This window comes from Cynoglossus semilaevis, chromosome 14 (assembly GCF_000523025.1).
Source record: "Cynoglossus semilaevis isolate Cse_v1.0 chromosome 14, Cse_v1.0, whole genome shotgun sequence".
NCBI lineage: Eukaryota > Metazoa > Chordata > Actinopteri > Pleuronectiformes > Cynoglossidae > Cynoglossus > Cynoglossus semilaevis.
Genome location: NC_024320.1, coordinates 4,756,793 through 4,783,203, shown reverse-complemented (window position 1 = coordinate 4,783,203; position 26,411 = coordinate 4,756,793). Strand labels below are relative to the sequence as shown.

General features: G+C 39.3%; 4 protein-coding genes across 10 annotated transcripts in view; 2 read left to right on the top strand and 2 right to left on the bottom strand.

Moving 5' to 3' along the window:
• LOC103389249 (OX-2 membrane glycoprotein-like) overlaps positions 1–2,046 on the bottom strand; it is a 15,300-nt gene extending 13,254 nt beyond the window's left edge. For 4 of the 5 annotated variants that reach the window (XM_025061964.1, XM_008324581.3, XM_025061965.1 and 1 more), the window contains exon 1: positions 1,330–2,046. The gene's annotated coding sequence lies outside the window, so the exon portion shown is untranslated. The remainder of the gene's footprint in view (positions 1–1,329) is intronic. The other variant, XM_025061963.1, reaches the window with a different exon arrangement.
• A 161-nt stretch (positions 2,047–2,207) lies between these two features.
• LOC103389250 (OX-2 membrane glycoprotein-like) lies at positions 2,208–7,810 on the bottom strand. Its single transcript, XM_008324586.3, has 7 exons — positions 7,582–7,810; positions 7,306–7,395; positions 6,237–6,485; positions 5,483–5,794; positions 3,101–3,200; positions 2,529–2,687; positions 2,208–2,427 (listed from the first exon to the last, which is right to left on the bottom strand). The coding sequence occupies exons 1-6, from the start codon at positions 7,616–7,618 to the stop codon at positions 2,621–2,623; spliced, it is 855 nt and encodes a 284-aa protein (XP_008322808.1). The 5' UTR covers positions 7,619–7,810; the 3' UTR covers positions 2,208–2,427; positions 2,529–2,620.
• Positions 7,782–9,912, top strand: LOC103389251 (protein jagunal homolog 1-B). 2 transcript variants are annotated; one of them, XM_008324587.3, is made up of 4 exons: positions 7,782–7,916; positions 8,421–8,518; positions 9,047–9,119; positions 9,206–9,595. In XM_008324587.3, the coding sequence occupies exons 2-4, from the start codon at positions 8,430–8,432 to the stop codon at positions 9,593–9,595; spliced, it is 552 nt and encodes a 183-aa protein (XP_008322809.1). In that variant the 5' UTR covers positions 7,782–7,916; positions 8,421–8,429. The 2 variants fall into 2 exon arrangements, with proteins under 2 accessions (XP_008322809.1, XP_008322810.1); XM_008324588.3 differs by lacking the exon at positions 7,782–7,916 and adding an exon at positions 8,088–8,176 and having other exon boundaries at positions 9,206–9,912.
• Positions 9,913–10,177: 265 nt separating this feature from the next.
• Positions 10,178–20,241, top strand: fam171b (family with sequence similarity 171 member B). 2 transcript variants are annotated; one of them, XM_017038590.2, is made up of 9 exons: positions 10,178–11,562; positions 12,543–12,776; positions 13,589–13,681; positions 14,548–14,706; positions 14,789–14,959; positions 15,038–15,154; positions 15,251–15,374; positions 15,471–15,949; positions 16,139–20,241. In XM_017038590.2, the coding sequence occupies exons 1-9, from the start codon at positions 11,343–11,345 to the stop codon at positions 16,762–16,764; spliced, it is 2,223 nt and encodes a 740-aa protein (XP_016894079.1). In that variant the 5' UTR covers positions 10,178–11,342; the 3' UTR covers positions 16,765–20,241. The 2 variants fall into 2 exon arrangements, with proteins under 2 accessions (XP_016894079.1, XP_008322801.1); XM_008324579.3 differs by having other exon boundaries at positions 15,471–20,241.
• The last annotated feature ends 6,170 nt before the right edge of the window (positions 20,242–26,411 follow it).

The following is a 26,411-nucleotide window of genomic DNA, read 5'->3' as shown; positions in this document are numbered from 1 at the left end:
ATGTAATATGAACTTGTATGTGAGTCCTGACTTGAGGAGACCTCCTGTTACTAAACATCAACACAATTGCAAGATTTCTAACACCAATTTGATTTGAGAACTGTCTTAAGCCTCGCTCATTGTCCAGAAGTCAGACTGTGTACACAGCTGGAGTAGAACAGAGGGCACAGAAAAGACCTACAGTAGAGACACCTCCACCACAATGAAGCAGACCTTAAAAATCTGCCTGTTTTTCTTTTACAGCATCTGGCCTCCATTTGGCAGCCTGCTGCTGCTGCTGCTGCTGCTGCTGGGCAAGGACTCTAAAATACCTTTCTCACCACAAATGCAGCCCACATGTTGACAGCAGGCTACAGTTACTACAGCTACGATGAACCTGATTCCAGCATGTGAGTGGAACACGTGGGGTTCAACATGTCAGGGACAGCTGTTTCACTTTCACCTGGGCACAGCTTTTAGATGCATGTAAATCCTTCTGACACATTATAACAGCAGACCACAAATCATTTTTTAAAGTGAAAAAGGTTTAGTCTGAAACATCGACACCTGCCTCTCCATCTGCCCATAGTTACATCCAACAGGTGGTTTTTTTCAGATATGTTGAAATAACATCACATTTTGTGGCATTTTTGTCTATTTGCCACCATGTGTTACCTGTTCCAACTTTGAGAAACTTTTGGCTACAACTTGTCTTGTTCTTACTTGTCTTTTTACATTTTTTCTTTTTATCATATTATGAACATTAATATTTCTGATTTATTTTTTCATTCTTTGACCAAACTGATGATATTTCTGGCCATGAATGACCTTTTTTTCCCATTTAGCCAAGATGTACTACTGTTTTCAACGTCCGGAATCAACTTTTTTAACCTCTGGTTTTCTACAATATTGTTCCTTTGGCTTTGGCTAAATTGAATAACTTACCAGGCTAATGTGTCTGATGTTCTGACATTTGTCACCACAACATTATTATTATTGAGTTTTTTGTGCTACTCATTTTAAACAAACACTCAGTAACACATGTGACTGAACAAATTTATTTGATTTATAAATATAAACCTAACATATTTTAAGCGTATCTAAAATATATGAACGATTTTTAATAACAAGCTCTACATACTATAAAAGACATAGTAGCTCTTTCTTTTAGTATAAAGGACAGTCAATTCAATATTTGATTATATACCAGCAGATAATTAGGAAAACGAGCCAACATATCTATTTTCAGCTGAAAACAAGTATACCTCATAGAGATCAATTAAAAATTAAACTGCAACTATAATCTCTTAAAAAATTGATTTACAGGGAATAATGGAAAATGTGTCTTACCTACTTAGAGGGGACCGAACAAACTACAGGCGACTGTAACTAGTCCACGTTTCAACCGTCACTCACTGAGACAGCGTTAAGTCTCTGCTGCTGTTTCTTTCCCACCTCCAAAAAAAACAAACCTCCACATACTTTCCGTCTCTAAGTACTACACGCGCGTTTGTGCGCCCACTGGTGTCACTGTGCAACAACGTGGACAAAATAGTCTCTCTTCATTTTGACCGGTCTGATTAGGGAGTTGTTGCTAAGACTTAGGAGCTTCAGTCATGTAAACGATCTGTTTATCACAGGTTTTATCCGATGTTTGTTTTGTTTACATTATAATTTCGATACCACGTAAAGGCAGCAATGTTTTAAACAGGGGTATGCAAGTATTTGGATATCGGGATTAAATTGCCTTCAAGGTATAACGTCAAGTAACAAGTAAATGGGACTATGTCGCCCCCTGATGATGAAGTTTAGGAACACAATGTTACAAACGTGAATTAAACCAGTGCTTCACAAAATGTTGGGCAGCCCCCCCTCTGGTGGGGGCATGGAGACATGACAGGTGTGACGAGAAGGCCCAATGGCGCTTTTATTTCCTTTGTGTTTTTTTGTTGTTATGTTATTTATTTTGATTCATTATAAAATGTGATGTCATGTGTTGTTATTTCAATAAATTTGAAATATAATTTGTCAAGATTTTTGTTGTGGTGATGGCAAAAATTCCAGGTACAACATCTGAGTGTTTGTCCAGAAGAACGCAGCTCTAGGAACGTTTGACATCATACAACACCGGTGAATCCTCGCAAATGAAGATGACCAGCAGGTGGAGTGTGTGTCTTTATAAAATACAACATTGTACACTGAAATTATCATGGAGACAATATTTAATATATCTTCATTTTGAACAATTAACATTTATTTTACAGGTTATTTATAAATATGATAGGTGACATTTTTACACGAGTACTTGGTGCTAATACCAAATAAAGTTGCAGTAGCAATACACAAAATAATCACAGCCTTATAATAAATAATAATAATGAAAAGACTGATTCTGCTTCTTCACAAACCACAGTGAAACTGAAAGTGCAGTGCAAATAACTGTGTCCAAGTGAAACTGAAAGTGCAGTGCAAATAATTGTGTCCACCAATGAGTCCACCAGCTGTCAAGTCACCCCTGAGATGCTCTGAGCTCTGAATTTTTAGGTGTCTATTACTTTGTATTTTAATTTGTAAGGTTGTACAAAACACAAAAAGATATGGTGTTATCTTACGTGATTGTAAGCCAGGACAGTAGTACATTTTAAGCGATCAATGTCACCGGTGTGAACGTCCTCTGATTCATTACAGACTCTTTGTTATATTGTGACCTACCAAAGAGAAAAAAAAATGTGTTAATGCATTAGGTTAAAAGTAAAAGTATTACAGCTGTCTTCACTTCTATTTTTCAAAAACAGAAACTAAACTGAAGAGTTCACACAGTCCAGACAGGAACAGCGAACAGGGAACACAACAAAAGAGAGAGAGAGAGAGAGAGAGAGAGAGAGAGAGAAAGGACAATATGAGATATTGATATTATGAGACAGGTTAGTGTCATGACATGAATTAGCCAGGGAGAGACAGACAGACAGACAGACAGGACAGGACAACTGTTCCAAAGCCAGAGTGCAAATAACATGAAGCAAGTTGAGCTTGTTGATTCCCTTTGACCCAACAAACTATTCAACTTGTAAAGATAATTATTATTAGACAATGTCCTAATGATCTGTGGTAGTGTACTCACATTTTTTTCTTCCAAATCAAAACAACTCCAACAATGCTGCAGAACAGAAGGACCACAGCACAAATTGAAAGTCCCAGCACGTACTCTGACAAACCTCCCTCTGTCAACAGTAAAAGAAGAAATAATTAACAGGAAAATAGCTAAAAGTAAGCAATGATAAACCCTAATGTCAGGAAAATGCGTTCAAAAAAGGAAAAGAAAAAAATCTCATTAAAGAACAGATTAACTATGATTTCCCCAAGAAATATAACAACAAAAACAATGATGACACTAAGCAAAAGGTAGAAAAAATATTGTAAAAAATAGTAAGCCTTTGGTCAGCAACCAAATCAATGAGTAATGAATAATTTCCTCGTGAACTGTTCAAAAGACCAGTAAAAAGCTAAATGTTAGCCGGAAATATACAAGGTATATTTACAAGTTAACATTACATAGTTAACGTAGTGAAAACAAATTAAGTTTCTTTTTAAAAAAACTAAAGTTACAAAGAAACCAAAAGCAGTTGGAAAAGTTAAAATAGTATAAACACTCAATTGAATATGTAGAATATGGCCGATTTTCAAATGGTTAATAGAGCCACCACTGGACCCAGAACCTTTGAGAACAAAAGGGTTGATTGGTTCAAGGCTACTCAATTAATTTTTATATATATAATTATAATATAATTATATATATTGAATGTTAGATAAATGACCGCTTGTTCTCAAAGGCAGAAGCTGGAAGTTTCTGCAGAAAATCCCCCAGTTAAAATACCAACACTCATTTCCATAATGCCACATTTACACTATGACTTAGCATTTTAATTTATTAAAACAAACCCTTCCTCTTTTGCTCCATCAGACTATTAAGGTGTGACATTGTTCCTGGTTACTCAACAATGAGATATATTATACTTACTTTTCCTGCGAAAAAATATTAAGGGGAAGTTTGAATGACATTTACTATTGTCCATTTCATTTTGTTTTCAATAGTACCTGTCCAAATGAGGCTTTTGAACATATTCTTTTTACCTCATTTTACCCTATTTCTTTTCCTTATACCTTTTTTGACTTTTGGTCATTGCCAATTTATTATCTGACTCTCTGATCTAATCACTAAACTTTTTTACTTTTTACTTCATATTTATTATTTCATTTATATATTTTTAAAGTAAAACTCCAACTTACATACATATACATACTTTAATATGAAACTGTTTTTAATTTTACCCCATCTTTAAGCACTTTTTGATTGTATGATTGTGTTCTTTTTTTTTGACAAAGCTGTTTTAGTTTCACAATACAACAGCATAGCTTTTAGGAAGTTTGCTTCTTTTAAAATGTTCTTGCGTACAGTTTCTGCTTAGGTTTGTTTTGTCACCAAGCTGTTCTAACTGGTTTCATTTTTCTTTGTATGTTGTATGTATCTGTGTCTGTATCACCTTCAAACCATGAACCTTTTGTATTTCACTCATGTCTTTCACAGACCTTTCAAAATTGTTCAAAAATAAATAACAACGACGCAAAATGAAATGCCTGTAAACAACAGGCACACCCGTGTGTCTTGTGAGTATTGTTGCACATGTGACTACCTAGAATCTTCAGGGATTTCCAAAGAAAGTTGAAAAGTTTAACTGGTCATATTTCCCTGTTACTACCAGTCAGTAAGAAGGCGTGTTTAGTTTATCACAGGTGAGAAAGGTATCACTACTTTGAAGTTTGGTGCAGCATATTTATGTATTACATAAATAAAAACTGCTCAACTGACTAAAGTGGTGGACAACAGGGATTCCCACAGTGTGGTAGGTGAGATGTGTTTAAAATTTAAAATCAAAAGCTGATACATATTGTATATATACATACACATACACACACACATACAGTGGTTGGACAGTGGTAAATAAATCCATCTATGTATGAATGTTGTCAGTCATCCAGGTCAAAGGGAGGAAGTTTCACCTCTCACCTGAGGCAATGTGCAGGTCCATATGTAAAGTGAATTATAGTGAATTATTTGTCACTGTGACACAGCTCACCACTGCACACAACCAAATGTGACCTCTGCTTTTAACCCATCACCAAAGTGAACAGTGGGCAGCTTTAAGGACCAGGGAGCAGTGAGTGGGGACGGAGCCATGCTCAGAGCACTAACCACTAAGCCACTACTGCCCAACCACCACATGTTGAACTATGTTTGCGTTGGTAAAGTTGGAAAACTTGCCACCTGCTGTTTTCTTTCTGTTCACTGATTCATAATCCAAATCTAATTTGAATACTTTTGACAAGTTGGGGTAGGTAAGTGAACCAGAATGTTGTAGCGATTCATGAAGTAAGCTACCCTTTGCCCATGTACAGGTATGAATACAAATTAAATCTAGAAGAATAATGATTTTGGGTCACTTACTTTGTTGCTTATGCCCTGCACTGAGGGCATAAGGAATCCTCTCCCGCCTCTGTCCCCTCTGTCCAGTATTCAGCAGACAGTCCACATGTCCATCCCAGGCAAGAGGAACCCTCACAGTGATGTTCTGGCTACTGGTGAACGTGTTGTCGCTGTTTGAAACTATAGTCGTCTGCGATTGAGTGTATTTAGAAGAACCATCCCACTCAATGGTTGGTGCTGGTTTCCCTGTGGCGGAGCAGCTGAATAGGATTTCCACGCTGTCTTTAAGGAGTGGACTTATGACGATGTAGCCGGTGTCCACTTGGGATATTCCTATTTGCACAATTGAATTCATTTTGTAAAAAAACGTTAACAACAGAATCAAAGCTGTAAGAACAAAAAAATGAATTTAGATGTCAAACTTATTTTAAGGCAGTTCAGACTTTGCCATATCTAAACCAGTCTGAGAATGTGGTCCATATCTGGACAAAGATTTCTCCTGGTCCTGGGTCGGGCCAGACTAGACTATCTGACTATGGGGCAGTTCAAATGTTGTATGGTTCAGGAGAAATGATAACAAGAAAGATTTAAATAATTCAGTTTTTTTTTTTTGATCTTCCCTGCTTTTTTTTTTTTTTTTTTTTGGGATCTTCCCTCCCGTAGTGCTCCCCACTTTTAAACCCACTGGTTTAAATCATATCCATATATGGCCTGTATGTGTGAACACAGGATCAGACTACATTTGAGACATGAGATGAAGCTGCTGTGGCTTTACCTTCCACACTCACGCAGATCTGTTCTTCAGTGGAACCATAGGGATAGACATTAAATGAGCAGATATAACATCCGTCGTCGTGCCACGACACATTCTTCACGGTGATGGCAGTGGAATTGAGAGACTCTTCTGTCAGCTCAATTTTCCCCTGGTAAGGTGTGTTCACTCTGAGTCCAAAGCGTTTGCTGTACGTTGCCAAATTCTCTAGTGCATCATCTTTGAACCTTTGCCAGGTGACCTGAAGAACACCTTTTGAACAGTACAGTCAGTAGTGGTCGGGCGTTAGATGGGAAAATCTCAGTATGAATTGTGAAGATTCACTTGATCAACCAAGAAAACTAATTCTGAAACAGGGGTTTTCTTCATGGCAGTGTAACAAGGACTGTGACTCATTTAACTTTCACAAGTTTCATTTTTATTTTTATTAGACTCCCATTGGAATTTTTTTTTTCACTAATTTTTAGCTCTCTCCTACCAATTTCTAGACCACATTTAGCCATCTCTAGGCTACCTTGAGCTGTAAACTATTATAGCTATGTTTTGGTCCTCAAATCAACTATTAGTGAAGTTCTTTCTCCTTTGACAATATTCCAAGTTTTTGTGGCAACTATGCATCTTCCATTGATTGTCTTTTTGTTGCTCTTAGCTGTTGTTGACCTACTTTTGCCAAACATTGCAGCTTTTAATAAAGCATAAATAAAAAAAGTTAATTTGCTTTTTCTTTCGCATAAATAAAAAAAGTTAATTTGCTTTCTCTTTTTCCTTTCATATTCTAGGCCCTAGAATATGAAAGGAAAAGAAAAAGGAAACACCTACAACCTAGGGGAATACACTAAGTTGCATTCTGACTTACAGTATCTACAGTGTCTACTTTTATCTTTATCTTAAAATATTTTTTTGCGTAGAAATAGCTTTTATTGCTATATTTTGCTAGCAACAAGCTACTTTAGCAATATACTTTCCCCCACTTTACAAAAAATATTATTAATTAGCAGAATTTTACATAAATAAACAAAAAAACAAAACCGGGAAACAAATGGACATACAAACGTCAAAAGACTTTTCACACCTGATTGGTCGTTTGCTGAGCACCTGTAACGAGCGTCTTCACCATATACAGCTGTCCTGTTTCCATAACTGTTGATTTTCATCGCCGATGCTTCAATTTATGTCCATAAAATGAAAATAAAACCAAATATAACATAGAAAACACGTTATTTCTTTTACCTTTCTTTTAGGAAAGAATGAAAACATTGAGATGAATAACAAAAAACGAACGAGAATAATTAACCCTCCTCTTTTCCATTACAATATACTGGCAATAGTCGCTGTAAGTGTGACGTACCTTTAAAAAGCAGAGCAGACATTAGAATGAGCAACATCTTCACCAGCTGGCCGGATACTGACTGAGCACAGCAACCCACGAAACAAAAGTAAAAGTCCGTAAAGCAGCCGAGTCATTAAGTCACAGCGTAATATGTGATGGCTTATCATCCTGCACTGGGGGAATTCACTTCATATCAACTGCGCGCTCTACTATTTCAGACGCTGAAGTGTGTGTGTGTGATTGCTACGAGTCAGTAGTTTGATTGACACACCACTCCACAACTACTGCCTTATCCACGAAGTCACCTATCATTGCTATGGACTGCACTGGAAGACCGCTCATAGACAGCACAGGTATATAAAAAAGTTTATTTCATTTAAGTAATGTCGAATGAAAAAGTGGGACAAATTGTTCAATTTGCGTGACAAATGCTAAAACTGCTCAGGTCGTCACTCTAATCATGACCCCAAGTAAACATGAAACTCACGTCTGGACTGCGCATGAACGGATGTAATATTTTGCAGAACCCGGAAGTCAAAACTCAACCGTTACGTTTACAGCATGAACGCTATTGTTGGCTATTAGACTTAACTAAAGTCTGTAAAAATAAAAGGTATGTGAACATTTTGCCTGTTTATTCAAAAACCTGAATTTAACTCTAATTTAATCAACCCACATCACCTATTTTATTCTCAGAAAATAGTCTGGCTAAGAGTAAGCTGTCAGTGCTAACACCTAGCCCTGAACGTGAAAGGAAATGACTGCCCTTCAGGACCCGTTCAAACCACGTCTCAATGTGAATTATTTTACTTGTCGGTCTTGCTTGGTTCAACCCTTGCTGTGCTGCGTCTTTGCAGATTCCTACTATGGCTTCTCGAGCAGGTCCCAGAGCTACAGGCACAGATGGCAGTGACTTTCAACACCGGGAGAGGGTCGCCTCCCATTACCAGATGAGGTACAATATGTACAACGAAAGTAATAATCATCACATGAAAGGTTATCTACATGATAATTTAATAAAATACAAAGACTACTAGTCTAAGAGTGGGGTCAAAACTTAATCAGGTTTTGGTTATGTACTGGGAAAAGTTCATTTCTTAAATTTAATCCTATATGTGAGGTAAGGTTATGTCTCAAAATGAATAACAATCTGAAGTGGACATTAAAAAAATAGTCAAGTAAAACACTATTATTTCTTGCAAAATATATTAATGTAATTAATATTAATATATTAATTATATTAAAAGTTACATTTTTAGATAAACTCAACTTAGTAGTTCACTTTCCTTTCCTTTAGTGCATGTCAATTTTCTAATTACTAATAATTTGAAAACAGTCACTTATAATCTTGTCATTGATCAACTTTTCTGCTTTTATTTTGGCAACACAGTTTTCTGTAGCTATGCATTAAGCCAAAAAAAATATTTTCATCCTTTTGCCTGTTGTTCAAAAGCAATTTTATTATCTTTTTTATGTGTTGCAGTGTTGCTTTAAAATCTGAAATACGCAAACTCAACATTGTTCATCTTCTTGTCTGGGTCCTCATGATGGCTCAGGTAACAACAAACAACACGTAAGTTGACAAACCTTGACTTTGTCAACTTAAACAGATGAGTTGACCTTTTCACTCTTTCTCTTTTAGGTAACAGTGAGCCAACTGAGCCTGGTTTCACACAAAGTTGTAGCCTCCCCCTATCAGTGGGAGTATCCCTACCTTCTCAGCATCATTCCCACAGTCTTCAGTTTTATGGCGATGCCTCGAAACAACATCAGCTACCTGGTAATTTCTATGATCAGTGCTGGACTGTTCTGTGTGGCGCCTCTGATCTACGGCAGCATGGAGATGTTCCCGGTGGCGCAGCAGCTGTATCGTCACGGCAAAGCGTATCGCTTCATCTTTGGCTTCTCTGCGGTGTCAGTTATGTACCTGGTGATTGTCATTGCTGTGCAGGTCCATGGCTGGCAGATCTACTACAGCAAGAAGCTGCTGGACCAGTGGTTCACCTCCACACAGGAGAAGAAGAAAAAGTAATGTTATTTAAGCAATGCTACTTAAAGCGTTTGCAAACGAGTTCAACCTATAAACTGTGGCCTATTTGGAATACTTTTACCACACAGGTAAAACCATTGAGCTGAGACACAGAAAACTGACTTTCAAAAGTAACGTTCCACATCATCATGTTCTGTGTATTTAAAACATGTTCAATTGTTGCCTGAACATGTTCTTTGACAGCTTGTGTGCCTCTTGAACATTTCTGTCATTTCATCATCCACATTATAATAAAGAAAAATGAATGATTTTTGAAAAAAGAAAAAAAGCCAAAAATAAAATTGGAAACCAGCAACTCAGTTATATTTCTGCATTGATCTGTGTTATACTTTGGGATATGGAATTCAGTCATTCTGTCAGTCATGTAGTGACATTTAAAGTTCAGTACAATACATTACTATTCAAAATATGTCCTCTAGAAGTCTTTTTTTTTAATAATCTTAAGAAAATGAGAAGTGGTGTATTTCGTAGTTTTTAGCAAGTTTTAGGAAAGATGTGCGTTTTTTCCTGACCCTTTATAATTAGTGAATCTCCAATTTTGTTTGTATGAGCCCTGATCCATAGTTTATTATTATATTATACTACACGTTAGAATGATCAGTTATATTATGTTAAAATAATAAATGCGTGGAAAGTTAGTCCATTGGAGTTTAATCGATAAAAATGTCTTGTCATTAAATAACAGAAGAGATGATTAATTAAGCCAATGACGTAACAGCACCCTCTGTCCGTTCAGTAACAAAGACACGAAGATGTCTCACTCCGGTTGTTTCTCACGGTACGGAAGTGGTGATTACAAAACCACACAAAAACATATAACCATTCTTCAACACATCACAGACTAATGCAATGATACTATATACAAATTTAATTTAGAAAATTCTGATTATTTAGATAAAAAAAATACTTGACGGTTGTCTGACTGGGGTTTTGAATACTGAATCCACATCTACTGGAAGTTCCGTTGAGGTAACTCCCAGTTAAGGCCCCTGGTGTCCACTGAAGAACACACAGTAAAGTCCTTGCCTAGTCTAAGTCACAAGACATAATTATGAACCAATTTTGTTGGCAAGTTGATAGAATTTTAAATCTAAATTCAAATAAAGTCAAACGGAATCTGAGTTGTCAGGAGTTTAGTTTGAGTCACAGAAAAAAAGTCCACACCTGTGTATTAACAGGCCAAGTCAACAAAGAAAATATTCTTTGTATTCTTCAGGGTTTCAGTTGGCAGACACATATTCACATTCCAAAGTGAATCCACAGAATATTTAGTGAGATACTTAAAAAAAACCCAGGGTTCAAATAATATGTATTGGTCCATATATATATCCAGCCAGAAGTCTTCAAGGTCAAAATCACCAAGTCCACAATTTATGACTGCTTGATTCCAACTTGGTTCACCAGCCATAGGCTAGATTACCACAACACATTATTTGGAAAATATGACGTCACATGTGTTTAATATGCAGCCCCCGTTCAATGAACATCCTGCAGAATATTTATTCACCGAGTGCCGCATGTTCCCGTCAGAAACGATCTCCGTCCTCCGCCCCAGCCTCAGCACCACTGCATCGTGATTGGCTGCTGTATCCGCATTTATAATAAAGACACGGCGGAAAGACGAAGGGATGAGGTTGTCGTGAGATATTTTTATGAAACAAATCCCTGCTCACTAGGACATTGTTTTCTTTTACTCCTGCTCCGTTATGTCTGTAAGCCTCCTGTGGCCATGGCCGCTCTTGATCGCCTCCTGCCGTTGTTGTTGATCAGCTGCCTGCTCCTAGATGGAGCAGCGAGGGCCGCAGCGGCGGAGAAGGAGGAGGTGGAGAAGGAGGAGGGCGGAGGCCTGCGAGCTTCTTCGCCTGCAAACAATGGTGTCCCGGCCGGGGACACAGGCGGTTCCTCCCCGGAGCGACCACTCAGCGACTCCTCCTCCTGGAGGACAGAAGGTGATTGTTCTCTTCTCTGATTGTCAGAGAGAAATATGGAGAAATGAGCAGAGTGTGAGTCACTGGAGTCAGCAGTGAAGAATCACTGTTTCATAACAGTATCATTAATATTGTATACAGTTATTTTCATCGTCATCGTTTTAATCTAATTTATAAATCAACACTCACATCCTTCTTTTTGGGTGTTGATATTTGTGACAACATGTGTATAATTACAGATCACGTGTTCAGTTGTCACCATGTCACCAATTTATTGTTGAATTGTTTCATCTTCCTTTTTTTTAGAAACAGATTGACAGATTTCCAGGGAATTCTGTTTTGATCATTTATAATTAACCATTGGTTGAAATGTATCTAGTTCTGGACAAACTTTCAACAGTCTCATTGGCTGTAATGGGGCTTTGCAGCGTCACCATATTTTGGCACTTTTTTAATCTCTATGTTTGATGTGTGGTGATTATTTTTCATCATCTTATCTCTCTTTTCTTACCCTTTTTAATTTTTTTGGTCATTTAATTGTAATTCAGCTTATTTCACTTATTTATTTTTGTTTAGGCTAAGCCCGTCACCAATATGGTTTCTGTATCTTATTAAGGTTATCACTGTTTTGTCATTTATTTAAACTCAAAACAAATTGTAATGTTTATGGCTAACATACAAATTAGTGGCCAACCTTTATGATACTTTGTAGTTTTTTATTGCATTGAGTCATTCAATGCTTCATTTAATACATTTTAACTTCTGGTCGAAGTTTATCCTCTGTTTTTTTGCTGTGGTTTTTCGTGCATAATATTAGTGTTTTTAGGCTGAAGCCTAGTGTTTTCTTTTCTTTTAAATATCTGTTTACATGATACACTGTCAGACTGACAATATATACTTCATGTGTATACTATAGAGACAAAGCATAGTCTTCAGTCATGATACCTTTGTATCAATCATTTAACTGCAGCTGACTGGGTTTAAACTACTCTTTTTACCAGATCATCAGTTTGCTCTTAAAGTCTTGGTGAGGGATCAGGTGACCCGTCAGCCACTGTCGGGGGCTTCAGTGGACGTTTATGTCAACCACACCCTGAGAAGCTCGGTCCAAACAAGGGCCAGAGGAGAGGTTCTGCTCTGGGTGACATTCAGCCCAGGCCTCAGTCTGACTCTGTTGGGCAGCATGGAAGGTTACGTGCCCTGTCCTCTGCCATGGAGAACCAGCAAAAGACCCAGTAAGTGATCTGCCCTAAACTTCTTAGATTTTCCAGTGAAATTTCTGTATGAAATAAGGCTCAAAGGTTGATCAGTTGAATAAATAGACCTGAGGTAGACGTGTGCCTTCCAAAATACTCAGTCCAACGTTTATCACTAATTCTCTGCTACACGTGTATTTCTCGGAATCATTAAGTATTAACGAAACATTAGCTTGCCTCCCAGTTTAGTTCACAGTGAAGCCGTCTGTGTTGTGAGGATGCAGTCAAACGTAACCTTACACTGCCTCCTGTAGGCGTTGAATTGATTGTTTCTAAAAGCAGACGTAAGGTAAAGTCAAGGTGAAAGGCGTCTCTGAAAACTGTCTTTGTCCTGCACACCATCACGTAGACAGGGGGGTGGGGTCTCCCAGGCAAAGCAGCATGGGTCTCACATGGTGGTAAAAAAATGAGATAGGAGGGGGTGGGCTCTGGTGGTGTTGGTCTATTGTCCTTCCATATGGACATGGGCACCTCCTAGTTTTAATCCAGCAGAAGATTAGCAGAGATGTGCTGCTTTGTGACACTGTCTTGGCAGGTGGAGTATGCTTAGCTCTGCATCGTCAGACAGACGCCACCCTTCTGTGCTGCTGAGCTCCATATAAACACGTATAAAGTAGAAGTGTTGGTGCTGCCATCTGCTGGTTAAAGTGAGAGAGTACAACGGAAACAGCTACATGAAAAAAAAAAATAAAATAAATAAAAAACAGCTCCATGGCCAGGAGAAAAGAAATAGAAGAGTAACAAGAAAAATTGTCTGTATTTATATATTTTTCTTCTATTCTTTTACACAGTCTTCTCATCTGTGACACTGCTACTGCTTCCTCACAGTCAAGGCAATGTCTGGCTTTTTGACGACTCTGTGCTCATCACTGGGAAGCTGCCTGGTAAGATTTCACAGATTATATATAGAGAAATATAACACCACAGAGAAAGTGGACATCAACAGATCCTCTGTACAGCAGCAATTTGGATAAAATGTCCTAAAATAAATCTAAATGTGTCCACAAGTGGACTGTAACATACACTGAATGTCTTGTGTGGGAAACATTATTTTAAAATGAAGCCAAAAGGTTGGAAAGTTCTGTGAATGCCCACAAAGATAACCTCCATAAAGATAGTTAATTAGCTCAAACTTTGTAAAAACAGGTTAAAGTTTACTTAGAAATAAAGATAACAAAACATGAAATGGCTAAAAGTTACCCAAAACTAGCTACAACCTAACCACACCAATCCATTAAAATAGCTTAAAAAGGAACACTAATGCACAATGGTTAGCCATGCCATGCTAGCCTAAAGTTAGCAGGAAAAAAAGTTAGCTCTGAAACGCTAGCGAAGGATTAAGTTAGTTGATAGTTCACCCAGTCAACAATACCTCAATCAAACCAGGATATTATCCCTGATATAGGTAAAAGTTTAGCAAATAAACAAAAAATAACCTTTTGACAAACATAATAGGCTATAAAAATCCTGAACGTTACCAAAACATTTTAAAAGCCACAGAGAAATTGTAAATATTAGATAACTGTTACTAAAAAAACAATGAATATCTTAAGTTAGGTGAACAGCCATTATCAATAATCTGTCATGGTGAACATAACGTAGAGGATGATTACACTTTCATGAAATCTTATTTCATTAAATGAACCTGATACAAGTTGGTATTCAACATTCTGTCTGTAGTGTCTTCATGTAGACCTTGTGTTTAAAATGCCTTGATGATGCCTCGTTACCTTCCACCTTGTCTTTATAGACAGCTCATCACAGCCGAGCGTGAAATTTCCCAAAAATCTTCTTGGCCCTTTGGAGATGAGTAACGCCTCCTCAGTCACAGCGTACCTGACTGTCCCACAGCACTGCCTGGCTAAAGACTGTGGAAACTGCACCCAAGGGATTGTCAGCAACAAATCAGGTGAGTCACAGTGAGACCTCTGGACGTGCTGAGGTTTTAAATGTCACAAAATCTAAATTTCAACCTTCTGTTACACCCGTAGTGCTGAGGAGTGTAGACCTGAAGGCAGTCGCTGCTGTCAGTGTCCTGCTGTATTCTGGAGATGAGAAGCTCCAGGTCCGAGGTCCTATACAAATCAGTCTGCCTCTGGGTCACAACACCCACTTACGGGCAACTGACACAGTACCAGCCTGGGCCTTCAACCAAAACACTGGTAAGAATAAAGGCTTGATGAGAGGAACGTAGTCGACTGATGACGCACTTACATTTGAAATGTGTTTATTTGTTAAAGGAGCCTGGGAAAACCAGGGTCTTGGGATTGTGAAAAATCTGGGAGACGGACTGGTCTGGACCTACACTGCCTCACATTTGGGATTCTGGTTAGCTGCACCTCTGCCTTCAATCAGTGGTATGAATATCAACTTCCCCTTCGCTAACCTTATGTCACATTAAAGGTTTAAAGCCTGTGAGTAAAACTTGAATTCTACTACATGTAACCTTTTAGATTATCACGGCCATGGAAGTGCTATTGAATTCTTATCGTCACACACCTACCTGCTCATTGGTGTACTGGGAGGAACACTGGTTATCATCATCGTATGTCTGTCCTTGCTGCTCTGCCACTGCAGGTGAGAAAATTCAAAGAGTTTACCATTAAAAAGTAGCAAGCAGAAGAATAAAAACTGAAATTAAAACTGATGAAACTTTGTTTCTTCTACATTCAGAAGTTCTAATCAGAAGCCCAGGAGAAGAAGGGCACGCTTTTCCAAACTCACTGCTGTCAAGAAAGACCAAACCACCTCCACCCACATGGAGGAGGGTTTGTTGTTCCGTATGGGAGACAACAGTCTTGCTTCATGCAGCGTCCAGTGTGAACCATCCTCCACACCGAGGCATAAAGCCAACTACAACATCTATGTGGAGGACCCAGGGAGTCTGGCAGCCCCTCCTCTGTATGAGAACATTTCCTCTGATCGAATCAAAAGTCATCACCCACCACACTACATCAACAGTGACGAGGTCGCAAGGATTCGGGACAAGTCAGAGCAAAACAGGGCCAACCTAAACACAGACAGCTTTTTTCCAGATAAGCTGGTTCACATTTACAACCAACCGGTGGCCATCATCCAGGCCCCAGAGCTGTTTGGTGCTCAGGAGCAGCAGCTGTCAGGCTGCAAGTCTGCTACTTTCCCTCGCAACGGAGGTGAGTACGACGCTCACTCTGAGCCTGCCAGTAAAGACAGCTACACCCAGACACTACCCAAAGGTGCTAACAGCACAGAGCAAACCAACACAGATGAACCCCAGCCGCTGGAGACTCCTCCCCCGGGACAAGGCCCTAACCCTGCTGTATGGGGACGCTACAGTAACCTCCTTGAATCCTCTGTTTCAGTGCCTGGAACCTTGAACGAGGCAGCCGGTATGGGGGCATTTGGAGGCGGGCATGTGCCGAGTGAGCTACAAGGGATCTCAGAGCGCACCTTACTGGAGCTGACCCGGGGGAAATCTTCATCATCTCACCCCAGGGCCTGGTTTGTCTCCTTAGACGGGAAGCCGGCCGCACAGGTTCGTCACTCTATCATTGAACTCCAAAGCCGCCACCGTCCGCCTAGCAGCAACGACACTAGCCTGGACTCAGGAGTGGATATGAATGAGCCTCAGCAGAACATACGCGAAACAGAGCGTGACAGGCCTTCAATTAGGGCGTCCTTTCCTCATCATGGTCGAGGAGGGCGCTATGGTGAAGAGCAGGACCTCAGCAGCAGTGAGAGTGGTACGACCACTACCTGTACACCTGAGGATCCCTCACTGAGGAACATTCTAGACGGCAGCAGTGGGGCTATACCCAATATTCCCGAGGAGAGGGATGGGATGGACACATCCAGCGCACAGGAAGACAGTGAGTCCAGGGGAACGCCACCTCCTCGGCGTCTGAGGAAGGTTAGGGAGAAGGCAAAGACAGAAAAGAGGAGCGCAAAACAGGTTCGGGAGGGAAGGCCTCTGACTAAGCGTAGTTAGAGATGGGCATATGATTGTGTACAACTCCAGTATAAAGCCGTAATCTCTCACATTAGCTCATACTGAAATATTAGGGTTGTCACTTTTTCCCCAAAACAAGTTCAAACACATTGCACAACCTTGTCAGAGCTTAGGACATAACAAATATCCCACCCCCAGTCAATGACTCATCATTACAGTAAATACAATCAGTGACATGCAAAACAGCTGTAGTAGTAGTAGTCTCTCTTTAAGACACAGACATGTTAATAGTCGGCAAGTAATGCTTTGGTGAGAAAGTGTCATTTTGTGATTTCCGTTGGACCATCAAAACCCCAACTATGCTCTTCTTTTAGAATCCGACACCTGTCACATTTCTCTGTCCAGCTTGCTTGCTAACAGCAGAAACAACTTTTTGGCGACCCTTTGGTGACCCTGTCAGCATCATCACTAGAAACATTTCATTTCTAACATGCTAGCTTCCGGTCAGGGTTAAGCTAAAGTTTGCCAGTCTTGGTGAGCAGCTTGTGCAAGCACAGATGTATTTTTAGTCAGTAAGGAAATATAGTGTTGATATGCTGGAAGGATAACACCTGGGCTAAGGCAACGGATGGCTCGATCTGATACTCGTTCTGATATTCAAAACATCAGGGTTGAACATCAAAAAACAAATATAGCCCATCTGAGCCAATACCTAAGCCCAACGGGGACACTATCACCTCATCAAGGGCAGCACGTGACATTGTGGAGGAGAGAAGAAGGGATCAGATTGATATCGATACCTTTATGCTAAAGTTGCAGTATTGGCATCGGACGTGAAGAAGTTGTATTGAGGCCTCCCTAGTAAAGGACCGGGTTAGCTGTATTGCATGTTTACAGCAAAACAACCTTGACGTTATGTTTAACTGATTCATAAACAGTGTGTTAGGTTACACTAGAAACCACCCTCTGTTGGACTGCACAGCAATTACTTCCATTTATAATCCTCAAAATGACACTATCGCCCCCATGATGAACAGATATTCATATTTTACCATGAAAAGTGACGACCCTATTAACGCATGGTGTAAGTGGTTAATGATTCCTACTGTATTACTTTTAATTAAATTACATACACTGGTTGAAGCTACTGTATCCAAGAATCCATTGTGAAATATCATATTGCTGCTGTTTAGTGAGTGATTGCATAATGTTTTCATCATGTGCTCTAATCTAAAGAACACCAGCAAGGATCCTTACGACGTGTTTACCTGAACATCACATGGTACAGATCGGTCTGATGGACATCTACAGTCCAAACAATCCTGACGGTTATCAATGGAGCAAAAAAACATATTAATTTTGGTCATCATGACTTCGGTGAGGCTGTTATCAAAATCAACTCTACTTTGACTTCAGTGAAATGTTCTAGCTTCAACTGCCTGTGGCTGACTCCAAAATCTGACCCCAGTGGATTCTGGGTTAAAACTAATGTATGCAGTAAAGCTAAGCTGCCATTTTGTTACACCTGATGTTTGAGGTTTTCAGACCTGCAAAGTTTGAGAATGCATGTTTCTGACCTTACTAAAAAAAGAATGTATGACGTAGGATTTGTTGAGCCAGTTCTAGGTTAGTAAATATTGGATATACTATAATGCTGCAAAACAGCTTTCTTTCACTAGTGTCATAGAATCCTGCCATAGACTCACTTTTTTTTTTTCAACTATAACGTTTCAGCCAGTGCCTTTGTTAGCTTACTTGCTTGCTAACAGAAAACAACATGTATATTCTGATATTGGTGGGCTGAAGTGGCCTGGATTAAGTGAGGAAAAGCTGAGGAAATGATATGATGAGTCAGTAGAACCAAAAATGGTCTACTTTTCAACCATGTTAGTGTCATGTTTATCCAATTAGGAGTTAGCTTCTGTGATAACCATAAAAAACAACGTGTGCTAGATTATTGAGTTGTTTCTGGGATGTCTGCCTTTTTTATACCATGAACCATGAGGTAAATTATTGTTAACCTACAACCAGGACATGGCCGTCAGGCAGAACTGTACATTTGATTAGCTCTAGTGTAGCAATGGAGTGTGTGTGTGAACATACAGTAGAAAACATTTGGTTTAGCTTTAGCATGTCAAGATGCTAACAGTAGCATTTATCACCATTTTGCCTAAGTTTGGCTTCAGAGCTGCTGCGTAGCTGTAGACTTTGATTCTTTCTTGGGTTTTAGATCATTTGTCAATAAAACTAGCATCAATAGGATTCAAATTTTAAACAAATTATCTGATTATATCACATTGTAGGTACAGGATCTGGGTACAATGTTTTCTTTAGCAATATTAAAAAAAATACCAAGTCTACAGCAGCACTTGTAAATATTTAGTCTTCCTTCGTCATACTACTGTAAAGCTTTCATTTATTTTATTCTGTCATTTTTAAAAGCCTTGATTCTGTAGCTTCATTTAAATCACATTTTTATATGTGCTGTATATAGTCAAATTCTTTTGTGATTAAATGAGTGGTTTTATTCAGTTAGGACGTTTGATACGTAGATATGTCTGAATGTGCATAGTTTGAGGAATGACACTCATTTAAGATGAATTAAGGTGCGAAGACCAGTTGAGTGTGTAGTTGAATCCTTCAGTTAGCTATCAAACGAATGTGCTGTTCCAGCTGTGCATCACAGCTCTGTTCATCTTTGACTTGCATCGATCCCGACTGCCATCTGTGTGAACATGCTGAATGTGTTTGTATCGATCTTGACGTGTGCTTCTCTTGTTTGTAGACATTAAAACTCCTGGGTTTGTTTCTTTCCAGGTGGTTCACCTCATGTTTACTCTCCATTTTAATGGAAATTCTATTATTCTCGCCATTTTTGTGAACTTATTTAATAAACTAATTAATATCAATTCTATTATTTGCATTTCATTTCAAATAAACTCTTCCTATGCAGAGCAGAGTTGAAAAGAAGCAGGTCTCCCCAGTCCCCAGTTGGCAGTGGTGACTGGCCAATAGAGGGTGCTATTTTTATAGAATTTTCAAAAGAATAATCAAGGTTTATTTATTCCATATGTTAATGGGATTGAAAAGAAGACGTCATTAAGACTGTATCAATGATATCACTGCTATCCACAGCCACATCAGTGCTGCTCAGCCAATACCAGCAGGAGTGACGGGCTGTTCAAATGTATACACTTGGAGACCTGCTTTACTGCATTTGGCAGATCAGCCTAGTCAAGACCAACCCCTGTACAAGCATTTCCCAGTGTCTACTGACAAACAACGTTATCTGCAACCTTTTCCAATAGTGAAAATTAATGAAAAAAGATTTTCCTGTTTTTTCCCCCTCCTTTTATACCTACACTTTTCCAGCCTGTCACTCTTGACCTTTTCATTTTTGTCCATTATAAACACGATTTAAAAAATATTATAGGCAAACGCTAGCAATAAATGCAAAAAGGTTTGCAATGAACAATCAACATCTACATTTGCTGCCACACAAATGATCACATTTGCTAATTGCAGTGGCAGTAAACAACCAGAAGAGGGAGATAAGTTATCACCTAATAATCCGGATGCCCCTAACGTTTATTAACTTTTGTCAAGGATATAATTCAAACTCAATAATATGTTTCTTTTTATTTGAATATGAAATTCAAATAAAAATTCAACAAACCTAATATTAATTGAATTATAAAACACTAATAACGCATAATGTCATAGTAAAACTGTAGGTAGTGGTCATTTTCAGTACATGTACACAAACAAAGGATGTTCTTTTCGAATTATTGTACAAAGAGTGGAGACAATATTCTTCATGTTAATAATTTCATTCTATTAGTTTGAGATTATAGTCTTTTTGACACAAAATGCCTAAAAAAAGGGGGACATGTAAAACAATTGTTCCTTTACTTTGACATTTAAAATTAAGATTGCCTTTAAAGTGACCATATATTTGAAGTGTAAATCTGTGTCAGAAATTAAAATGTAGTAGGTTTTTCCACATATTTTACTCCTCTTTGAATCTGCAGCCCAATCCTGAGCCATACTGCTGCTGAGAAATGGTGTAAAAATATTCACCAGTGATTAGGTTTATTATCCACAGGGAAATATGTAACTATGAAACATAGGGCTCAAGGGCTACATGGGGCCAGAAAACCAACCATGCTTGACATTCTTTTACATTTATATATTTACTTTTAATAAATAATAGTTTGACCTTGAGCAAAAAAAGGGTCTACTTTATTTTACAGAAACCAATGTTGTACATTTTATTACTGCATTATTTGTTTCACAGGTGGTTGTGGTTCTAATAAACCAACTCATATTAACTAAAATATTATATCTTACTTCTATTTACTTAAAAATGTTACCAATAGATTACAAATGATCGTTTAATACTTTAAATCGCAGTGAAAAAACGCGAGAAACAAAAAAAAACAGGAAAAAATATACGCATATGAAATAATTATTGTTTGCAATTTATTGGCCAATAGATTCTTTTAAAACATGGTGGGTTGAAAAAACTCAGCAAATGGATTCATGCTGGCAGATAATTGTTCCTCTGTTATGTTCATGTGTGTAGGTGTGTGTGTGTGTGTGTGTGAGATCTACGGCTGAGTGAGGTGAACCAGGATAAAATGTTAGAAATGAACACATTCAGTCTCTCACATCTATGCAGCCATTAACTTTGAGATGTGTGCACACACACGTACACCTATCTCTTGTCTGTAATTGCAGTGTAGGTGCTGTTTGGAGAGGTGGATACTGGTTAAAGGCAGTTCACTCTTCTTTAACGTGAGCATTCGCTGCCTGAATTAAACAACCCACCGTGAACAAATGACAACTTGTGTAATTACACAGTCGTCGTCTCACTGCTAATTCTAACTTACCTGCCACTAATGCAGCACTGTTACAGCACTTTAACAGCCGCACGCTTTGGCTACTGTGGACTGCTGGGTGTGATTTAAAATGGGGGAAAACAAACCATAAACCTGTGAGCGGGGCTTAGAACAAGACATCTGATGCCTTCAACACACCCTAAAACGTCAGGATCAAGCATCAAAGTCAGACTGAAAAGGCCATGGAATGTTCAAGAAGGTTCCTCAGTTTTAAAAGTGAGCACTGTAAAATGTATCAATTCTAAAAGTAAGTCAAGGTGTAGTAAAAGGAAAATGCTAGGAAGATTGCTTATAGCCCAAATATAGCTAAAAGATGAGCACAGAGCTACAGTAAAAGATTGTAATTAGTATAGATTAGCTCATTAGTATAGATGGCTGAAAGAAACTCGCAAATTAGCTTAATGCTAGCTTAATTAAACTGACCAAGTAATAGATAAAATACAGCAGGTTTAGAAAGTAGAATTAAAAATAGATTATAAACTAACAATAAACTACAAAAGCTAATAGTTTTATCATAAAAAATGTATGGTTAGACATAACAAACAAACGTCCCCTGGAGAAGCTAAAATGTACCAAAAATCAGGTCCATAACGTCATCCAAAAAAGCATAGAAATAGTTGAATAATTAACTTTTATAGTTAAAGAAATGTATTTGGCTAAATATTGCAGGTCTAGTAGCGTGACTGGCCGCTAGACCAGATTTGGAACATTTGACTGACAGCGTTTGTCTTGTTTTGCACTCCATCAGTCTAGTCTTCATATCATTCAATTTGCTATTTCCTACAGTGCTTACTCTCTCACTCCTGGTGACTCCTTGTTCTCATCCTCCTGCTCCTCTTCATGTCCTCCTCTCACCACTGTGTAGATTGTCCAAGTGACATTTGGCTGTCCCCTGCCTCCAGGGGACTCTGGGAGATGCAGACGTGTTTTTGGCAGGCAGGCACAAGGAGGCCTTGGGGTCCTGACGGGGGCTCCTGGCTGAAGAAAAGAAAAAAACAGTACACATGGTAAAAGTGTTTAGGAAACACACACACACACACACACACACGCACACACACTTTGGAGTAGGTAAACTCCTGCACATGTGATGAAGACACGATGGATGGAAAATGTAAAGGAACTCTGGAGAACAGTGGTTGAAATTAGATTTCCCCCTTGTTCCTGAGGATAAATGAAATCCTGAAAGAAAACTCTAAGATGGATAAAAAAACCCAGTGGCTGTGAAACAGTCAGACTTGACTGTCGTGTTGCTGGACTACGATGACCTTTACCAACCACTCCCAGAACTGAAGAAGATGAGCGACAAAAACTTCTCAAACTAAACCTCAAGTCCATCGGACTTGAACCATGACCTTGATGAATGAGACTCTACACCAGCAACACCAGCTGACATAAACTAGTTCACCCCTAAGACATGACAACAGAAGAGAGCTGACTCTGCAGGTCAGGACTAGAAAGGTGACTCTTTTCAGGATGAAAATGTAAGTAATATTGCCAGAAAAGACAGATGGCTTCAACAAGGAGCGAGGAAAGGCGTCTGCTACAACCTGGAGAAACCTTCACTCAACAGTGGTGGCTTCAGACCGGGGGAACACATTTACAAACCCACAGACAATGCTACAAAATATGTAAAGAAACATCAACTAGAAGGTATTTTCTTGTATTCACTATTCAATATTTATTACATTTGTTCAGAATAAAATTATTATCAAACATGTTTTAAGCACTGAATTAAAAAACTTAATAATAAACTGTTGGTCTGCTCCTTCGGTCTATTTCTGTGTCAAAAACCTGTCCATTTTGTGCTAGGCTAGCTACATGCTAGCTTGAGCAGCAGAGCAGCTTGATAACAGGCACAAACCACCAGGTCGACACAGATTATGGCGTGGTCAGCCACCTGAGAGTTGTTCAGGTACCATCGTAAACTTGAGGATCCGACGATTACAGAAGTTTACGTGTTGTATAAAATTATTAATTTTAATTAGAAATGATTGAAATTAAACATTTCCAGCTGTCCATTTGTGGCCCTCCTCCACAAAGACACAATACACCGGTGGCCAGAGGAGTGAGAGAGCGGGCGATGCTGATGGAGATGCAAGGATAATTACGGGGTTGCCACGACTGGGTGCTGCAGCACTGCCCCAGTGTAATTACCTGGTGGCTGCAGATGTTTCACACCATTGTTGTACGTCTTGTTCGCACAAGGAAATAATCGCTGGACCAAACACTTTCTCTCACTCACTCCATCATTTTAGCTTTATTCATCTCTGCAGTCCATTATCAAAGACAGCCTTTTATATTTGCACCTTCATGTGTTAATAGGTGATAATACATTTTTGCATTTGTGTGTGAACGTGTGTGTGAGTGAGTGTGTGTGTGTGTGCGAAGTACAGCTTTCCCACTGGGGAAGCATAATAACGTAGACACTGAGCTGACCCTCTCTGCCGCTCTCAAGCACACTTAATGGACGCGCGGGCGCGTGTCCGTGTCCGTGTCCGTGTCCGTGTCCGTGTCGGTGTGTGTATGTTCCTAGCTGATCCCCTCCAGGGGTGAATTGTTATGGATGCCATTCTGGGTAAATAACTGTTATTTGTTTCTGTTAAAACAAGCTAATTGCTGCGTAGGCAATTGCTTCTCCTGAATGTGTGTGTGGTGTGTGTGTGTTTTTTTTATTAATGTTTGTTTCAGTGTTTGTTTATTGTTTGCTTGTGTGGCACTTTAGCATGGAAACATTTTTGCACTGGAGCCAAAAGCCCTGCTGCTGCAGGTGCTTCACATTCATCTGACCCGCCGGCACAGACTCCTGATGCCACCCTCACCACTGCAGTTCGACGTGGAGTTGAGCAGTGAATCTGAACTGAGGTTTGACTGCAGTGGCCGGTGAGGAACCTCAATCCAAGGCCGCCTTTACTTGTCGTTGCTCTACACTGTGTTCTTTAAAAACATGTTTAATGTTGAATAGTACTTGTAATAATACTTTGAGAATGTTAGGAGGCAAAAAGCAAACTCTGGTTAGCTTTGGAGCACAAACTCCAGACAAGGTCAGAATGACTGTGAATAGGTTGGGTTCAGTTGTGGACCTGTTGTTGGAAAATGACTGAAAAACACCCTGTAACTTTGTAGTCATTCTTTGGGAACGACTAAACATAAATCAATGTCACTCTGTTTTACTGTGGTGTTCAAAAACATCACAGTAAAAAAAGTCCAAGTCAAATTTGTCAATTTTTAAAAACTCCTAATTCACTCCACCAAAAGGACAGAGCAGTAAAAGTGGTGGTGTGGAGTGGGTTAAGTGTGTGAGTCAGTGTTAAGTAGGACATTTCAGACAGACAGGCCATCGTTGTCTGCCAGGAAGGTGAGCCAGTGTCTCTATCCTCCCTCTCACCTCCATCACACATACACACACATGCACACTCCCGTTTCCATTGTGCCAGGTGCATCTATGTTTGGTATCTGTATGTTAAATGAAAGCAGAGTAGATCTGAGAGTGAAGAAAAGACACACAGCATCCTCACAGGAGGAAGAAGAGGAGGAGAGGGAGAAGAAGAGGAGCCTTGCCTTCTCTCTCATCCGGCGGTCCAACACTTCTCCTCCTTTCGTTTGGTTCCATTCGTTTGTCAGTTCTTTCTGTTTTGTGCCGTTCCATGTCTGTCTGTCCATCTTTCTGTCTCCTCTTTTCTTCTGTCCTGCCTTTCTTTCTGTTTTGGCGCTCCATCATGTTCCCCCATCGCATTGCTCTCTTTCTTTCCCATCCATCCTCACTTCTCCCTCGCTTCATTCCGTAGTGGAAGTCGGCTCTGGTCACTGCTCAGGGAGTACGGTGAGCTGAAGTAAGCTCAACACAGACACAAACAGGCCCCTTTCTCTTGCTCCAATATCAATTGTGTCTTGTTTGCTTACCTGCATATGTCTCAACTGTCTCCAGATCCCAAAGCTTATCTGTATGTGCAGCCTGAAAACATTTGGAGAACTGGTCAAACATCATACGCATCCAAATACGAGCGATAGAAAGAGATAAGCCTCCCTGCTACTTTATCAGTCAGCTCTAAAGCTGAACCAAAGTCCAGAACACTCTGGGCGGAGGGTGAAGTCCTGGGCTTCTCAAAAACAACAAGAGAAAGGCAGAGAAAGGCTTGTTGAGGCCTCCAAAGGACATTCAGATTTACAGATATGTCAAATGTTGAGATTCAGTTTTACATCTTCATCTACACAGACTCTGCTGAACTTACACAGGAATTCTGTTTTAATGGAGCGACGATCTGCACCATAGATCGGAACTCATTTACTATGAATGCAAGTTCCTAAGTCACCCATCGACAATAACACAGTGGTAATCATAATCATAATCATAATCTACAGCATTGTTTCCCACAGATTGGGTCACGACCCTCAGGTGGGTCGCAAGAGATTTCTTTTAGGTCGACTCGCATCATGTTTCCAAATAATGTCTATTGACTTGGGTCCCCAGAAACAAATATTGTCTTCTCCATATAGCATCACAGGACGGCATATTCTTGTTGTTGTCAGTTTATATACTATATATATATAAACACATCTTGCATTACACAAGGCTTTGGGGAAAAACATGTTTTTTCAGAGTGGAGTTGACTTTTTATGGTCAACTACAGGCCATGGTTGCATTATCGCTAATGTTACGCTTGTGTGTGTATAAATATATATATATATATATATTTTTTTTATTGGTAGTTCTAGTGTTAGCATTTACTTTTATCACTGAACATTGATTTTGGACTCCAGCTCTCCGGGTGTGAGCTGACCTTTCAG